Genomic DNA, 6,590 nt, shown 5'->3' with positions numbered 1-6,590 from the left:
GCTCCTTCGTCGAATCCGCCGGGCGCGCCGTTCTCGACCCCGCCGCCTTTGCTCGCTCTAGCCCGGCCACAGCTCACTCTATCCCGGCCTCCGCTCACGCTAAGCCGCGGCTTTCGCTCACGCTAGGCCGCAGTGTTTTTCGTTGTGAAAGCGAAACTACTTTGTTTGGTCTTCCAAAAGAGGACACGACTACAAATCAGTGGTTAAGTTGTTTTTTTAACTTTAAACCGCATAAACACATTTCATTACACCAAATACACAAAATAATGTTCTTTTTAGCAGCATCATATGACCCCTTTAAGTCTCCTGAGTTATAAATTTTATGCTCAATTTATAATTTTCTTCTCGCTGCACGCGAACGCGCAGAAAAAATAATATGCCGCGCACAGGACATAACGCAAAAATAAGTTGGGAAAGCCATGAGATTGAAGTCTAGTTAAAGGGTTAGTTCAGTCAAGCCGTGTGAGACACTTTTTTTTGTGGAAGGGTGCTTTTTATTTCACGTCATTTGAACCGAAGGAATGCAACACCCACTGAGTACAACGATAGAGCTTGAAAGATCAAAGACAATTTTTAATATAACTCCGACTGGATTTGTCTGAAAGAAGAAAGTCATATACACCTAGGATGACTTGAGGGTGAGTAATTTATGGGCTAATTTTCCTTTTTGGGTGAACTAACCCTTTAAGTGCGAAATAATTGCAATGCTCAGGCAAACCACTATAGAGTTGGTGTCGCTATAGAGAAAGAACCGGTAAATGCGGTTTACAGGTTTCACAGAAAGAGAATAATGATGTGCGCCAAATCCGTCACTGTAGAAATCAAATACTGCAATGGTTGCGGACGAAATAGCTCAACACGAGAGCCAACGCAAACGTAAAGACATGTGAAATAAAACTTCATCATGCTTAAAGAAGAGTGGCTTGATTAAGTGGTGGAAATAGCGGATGATGGGCAAAGAACGGTAACAAAACTCTGAGACATTTACAGTAGTGTGCAAACTCTACTACATGGGGATGTTTAGATAACTAAAAGAAATTCACGTTCACGTTTTTAGAAAATATTTATTGCAAATATTAGTTTTTTATATTATATTATATTATTTTATAAAGAATTGAACTCCTCTGTGTGAGATTTTTTTAAATGATTTTGAAATAGAGTTTCTTGGTAAGTAACACAGCACTGTAAAAATGTTTTCTCAGGTAACCTAAAATGTGCATCATTTAGTTAGGCTACATCAAGGGTCAAATCAAATATAAATAGCACATTACAGTTAAAAGTTACACACTTTTTTGTGTGTGCTGGACAGGCCTGGTATAAAGAATATTTTTGCTCAGGTGGCCAAAATGTCCACCCAATAGAGAAATTTTTTGCTCAGCAAGAAAAAAATTAGAGGGAACTTTGCTCCTGGGGTTAACTGTCTTGCAAAATTTAAAAATAATAAGTAGTAAAAATATTTAAATAATAATAATAATAAAAGCAAAATAAAAAGTAAAATCTTTGTTTGTATTTTGTGTTTTCCACAGGCTGAGGAGTCTTACATGGCTGACGAGGAGAACCAGGGCAACACTCTGGTGTCTGTGGCCCCTCTAAATCAACCCGAGCCCCAGGAGAAGCCCAGTCTTAACGGAGAGTCACAAGAGGCCGTGAAGGCCCAGACTCCTCCTGCTGCCACCAACGGCCACTCTACTACCAAAACGGCAGACACTGAGCTGTGAACAAGCCGATCTGCCACAAAGGATCTGGGTGAAATGCTCAGTCCCTGCTCCTTAAACTCAGCTCAATCTACTGCATATTGACCTTGGCCATAAGAAGGCACAAGGGAGACAAAGACTGAAATTCTCCCATTTACATGTAAATACAATGCAAAATGTTCAATTTAAGTTCATACAACTTTCATACGTTACAAGTTAAAGATATGGTATTCAAATATATAGGATAAAAAATGGGATAAAATAACTGGTGAAGTAATCCTCCTCCCTATCTATCAAAATAAATGTACACATTTCAATGCTAAAGATCTTCGATGAAAGATTGTTGTATGTTATGAAAGCAGTTTGTAAGTGCCAGTTATGACAGTGATGATTTTTAACAAGAACATTATATAAATTCAATCAAAATATGATGCAAAAAGATCATTTTAGTCCCTTTCAGTATAATACAATACTACTGTGGGGTGGGGACCTTTTCCATGAGTCATTGCTGGCTTCCATAAGAGCAGCCAGGGCTGGAATGGAACGCCAGGAGGGTCCTTGCTCCTGTCCCAGCGCTCCACAGCTTCCAGCTGAGAGTAAATCACATCCCACCATAAAGAAACATTCAGAATCCAATGGACGTGAGTTGTGTTTTTGTTTGCGACAGGTTGTTTGTGTGTTTCTAGACTCTATGAAATGTTCTATATATTCGTCTTTGTGTACAGTATGATTTGACTAGTTAATAGTCTTTTTATAAATGTTATATGTTTATATAATGTTAATTGATATTAACATTATTTTGTTAATATCACTGCATGACAAAGTAATGATTTCTGGAGTTGCTGAGTATAAAAAATCTGTTTAAGCGTCAATGCGTCAACTCCACTTCATTGCTGCAAACAACCCTTAACATAAAATCCTACCAATTAGATATGCTGCACAGCCCACTAGTGCTCAGGGTGACAGCTAAATGTTATCTGACATTTCTGATTTGAGTTACAGCTTTCCCGTACTCTGTAAACCAGTATTATTCTCTTTTTGTAATATTTTTATTCTAGACATTTAGATGTAGTGTTTATAGATTGAATGACTGACTTAATAATTTGAATGACCTGCCTTAATTATTAGAAGTTTCTTGGGTGGGTGCATTTTATTTTGTATCTACATTTGCTACACTGTACAAAATCACTAGGCAAAGAAATTATGTAATTGAGTTCAGCCATAAAACCCTGGACCATCGCTTTTGGTTTTAATCAATTCCCTCCAATAGAATGAGAAACAGTGTAGACAAAAAGAACATTTCTACAATACTTTTAAACTCAAATCTTGTTTAAATACTTACACTTCTTCACAAAATTTCTGACACCAGACTGACTAAACTTGGGGTCAAAATTTGGTGCTAGAGTGACTGTATCTCTTGAAATAAACCAACAGAAAATCATATGTTTTAAACATATATATCATGTCCTTTATTTCAACTATAACATTTTGTTTTAACATTCCGGTGTTCCATTTTGGATCGGTGTACTAGCACTGTGTTAAACTGATGTATGTTTGTGATAGGAATAAAGTCTTGGAAAAATAAATTGATATGTGCTCACTGTTCATTTCTACTTTACCCCAGTGAGACCTCGTCTTTGTGTGCCTTGGATCTATATGATCCAATTTTTCATTTATTTGGCCGCTAGCCTGTTTACTCAAGAATTTTTTGTTTGATATGAAATCCACACATATGTTCTCTCTGAATCTCTTCATCATTCTTCAACACACATGCAAAAATTTGACTGATATCTAAAGGCCATGTAAGCAAACAGCTGGTTTGCATAAGAGAGGGTGATGACATCATAGAGCAGGGATTTGGGTGGGGCTCTGTGGTCTAGGGATGTAACGATTACCGGTTTGACAATAAATCAATTTTGTACTACTACTACTACTAATATTAATAATAATAATTATTATTATTATTTCAGACGTAGAATACAATATTTCTGTAAAATATTACATTTATGCCTACCTTAAAGCAACAGAAAAAAACTGCAGGGTAAAAAAAAATGCTTCATGACCTCTCGTTCTGCACATTTTGTATGTATCTCTAATTACTTCAGACGTTTGTTCCAGTTCGAAGGGAGCGTTTATGTTCCATTCAAAGGGCATTAAAGTGTGCAAGGTGTGAATTTATATTGTATTTATTTACAGAGTAATATTATGTCACATTTCACACTTCTCTAGTATAAGTTTCGTCTTTGTGTGAAGACACCACAGGCCGTGTTGCGCAAATCCGTGAATGAATGTTCTGAAGTTCAGGGAGCAGGGAGCAATGAAGACTGTGTAGGGACCCTGTCAATCGGAACACCGTTCATGCATGGAGCTCTCTTCTAACCAGCTGGTTCTCTGAATCAGGTGTGTTAAATAAGAGAGACATGCAAAATATGCAGAGCTGGGGGTCGCCAGGGCTGGAATTGAGAACCACTGGCTTAAGATAACGTTTTCTCCATTCTGTCAATGTTTTCAATTTTCCTAAAAATAACAACAAATTAACAACTTTCTCCATTCCACTAAGCGTTAACTGTCAATGGCAATAAAATCACATTAAATGGTAAATGGTGGGGGAAAAAACTGTGGGGTCATCAAAAGATACCACACAGACTACTGGTTTGGGTAATTATCACCTACATTCTGCTGGAAGTGAGACTGCGGTCTTGTCTGAAACCATAAACCAGGCCCAGATTCAGACCAAATCTCTCTTTATGCAGTCTTAAGAGATATCAAGACCAACACCACAACATATTTTTATCAATATTTAGCAAATATTTACAAAAAAAATTTTTAAAACACTATGTCATACCAACATGTAAACATTGAAAAATGTTCATTATTGTCCTGACATTTTCCTGCCTGGAGCCAGTTCATATCATCTCACATATTTTGAATAGTGAGTCTTATAATGTCACACGCAATATTCTCAGGATGCTCTTGTTCCTCATAAACCATGATGAATACTGCATGTTCTACAAATCAGGAATGACCCACAATAACCTCACAGTACAACCCAAAACATAAACAGAACCAGGACAAATGAGTATGGGACAGACAAACAACAGACTGAAGAACAGCCTTCCTTTAGGACAGAAATAAATCCATGGCTTATCGACGAGGACAGTTTCTCAAAATAACCTTTCATGTAACACCACCATACTTCCATATTTATTCCATGACACTGCGTTTACAGTACCAAAAAATGGACATGGTACTCCAAGTGTACACCATAGTACATCTCAAAAAACATGATAACGCTATTATACTTATTAGTTATATGAGAGTTTTCACTGATTAAATGTTTTTACCTGCAGTAGCTGCTCACAAGCTGCGTGTGCAGGTGACGAACTTCACAAAGACCAAGTTCTTCAACTTTGGCAATTGGATGGATTTGTAGATTTAATCCAGTTTATTGTAAGTAAAGTTTTGTTTTTGTTCGCTGTGTTCTAAATTGTTCTGTTCTCCAGTTCCTGTGTCGCTACAGTAGTTGAGAAACCCGCTTCAAACTATTCAGCGTGTGTGAGTGCTTTTCGAATGATTCGAACTGAATCGCGAACCGATTCAAGCGGTTTTGACAGATTCATTGCAAAGAAGCGACTCAAACGAGTTATTCATTCACGAACCGAGCATCGCTAGTTTTGTTTAAGAGCATTCAGAAAATACGAACATAGGACATAATTTATTTATTTTTTTAAATTGTCAAGAAAAAAAAGTTTTTCAAATAGGAATATGGTAATCTCGTCAGAGGATTTTTCAGTAAGATTTTACAGCATTGCCGAACGAGGAACCATTTGTTCAACACATAAACATGCAAATGTAATGCAAAATAAAGGGTTTACAGACAGGAATAAAATCTCTAAGTGTCACTAGACTTCAATAAAGCAATGTTTATGTAAGTGGCGGGGCTTCAAAAATATGACTCCTACTTTACAAATGACACCATTAACCATGGTACAGTAATGATATCAGATGAAAATGCCATGGCTTGTTATACAATTACACTGAATGTTCATCTATCCATATTCATATACAATGATATTTCTTCCAAGAATAACATAGTTGACCAAAAAAAAATTGTTGACCAGACCTGTTTTCACTGATAATCAAAACATGTATTTGGCCAAGAAGAGAAATCCTGGGCTCTATGCCACTACTTCCCTGACCCTCCGGAGGTCTGTGCACGCCACTGCGTGGGTTTATCTGTTTTTCTAGTAGCAAATATAGTTTTTTTCTGTGTGTGAGTGTGTGACACAAGGAGTCAGAGATTAAACACACACACACACACACACACACACACATATCCACACTCCCTCCCAAGGCAGCAGGGTGTTTTCTCTTGTCAGCTCTGTGAAGACGTGTGTTGTCGCAGCTGTGAGGTTCGTTGAGTTTTCCTGCCTCACTCCGATGGTTAGATAGCCTTGCTGAGGGATCGAGTCGGAGAAGTACAAGAATGTTATGTGTCAAGGTTCAGGCCACACCAGCCAAGGGAGGGGAGGTCGGAGAATCCCAGGAGAGTTTGTTGTCGTCACAGAGGGAGAAAGGCGGATGAAGGGTGAGAAAGATAGAGGACGGATGAAGGGTGCGAAGTGCACTTTTACCTCATATGTTTAGGCTAGAACACTTGAAATTAACACAAATATCACACAAGGGATCCCTGGTTCATGTTACTCTTATAACGTACAGCTTCCTGTACTAATTGAATTCCACCTTGCATTTTCACTCCAGCTCTTTAATTGGATTGGTTATTATTTAATTTGAGTAATGTTGATAAATAATAATTTAATCAATGTTATTGATAAAAGCTCCCCAATGGATATAATTGCAGGACATTTAATTATCCATCCATCCATCCATTCCCCA

General features: G+C 37.7%; 1 protein-coding gene across 1 annotated transcript in view; it reads left to right on the top strand.

Annotated features, from left to right (window-relative positions):
- Nucleotides 1-3,265, top strand: part of cd34 (CD34 molecule) — a 23,027-nt gene extending 19,762 nt beyond the window's left edge. The window contains exon 5 of the mRNA XM_016503865.1: nucleotides 1,527-3,265. Within this exon, the coding sequence (XP_016359351.1) occupies nucleotides 1,527-1,718 (192 nt within the window). The 3' untranslated portion in view covers nucleotides 1,719-3,265. The remainder of the gene's footprint in view (nucleotides 1-1,526) is intronic.
- Nucleotides 3,266-6,590: the final 3,325 nt, after the last annotated feature.

This window comes from Sinocyclocheilus anshuiensis, unplaced genomic scaffold, assembly GCF_001515605.1.
Source record: "Sinocyclocheilus anshuiensis isolate Anshui unplaced genomic scaffold, SAMN03320099.WGS_v1.1 scaffold1658, whole genome shotgun sequence".
Taxonomy (NCBI): domain Eukaryota; kingdom Metazoa; phylum Chordata; class Actinopteri; order Cypriniformes; family Cyprinidae; genus Sinocyclocheilus; species Sinocyclocheilus anshuiensis.
The sequence above is the reverse complement of the archived record's forward strand: the minus strand, read 5'-3'. Positions and strand labels throughout refer to the sequence as shown.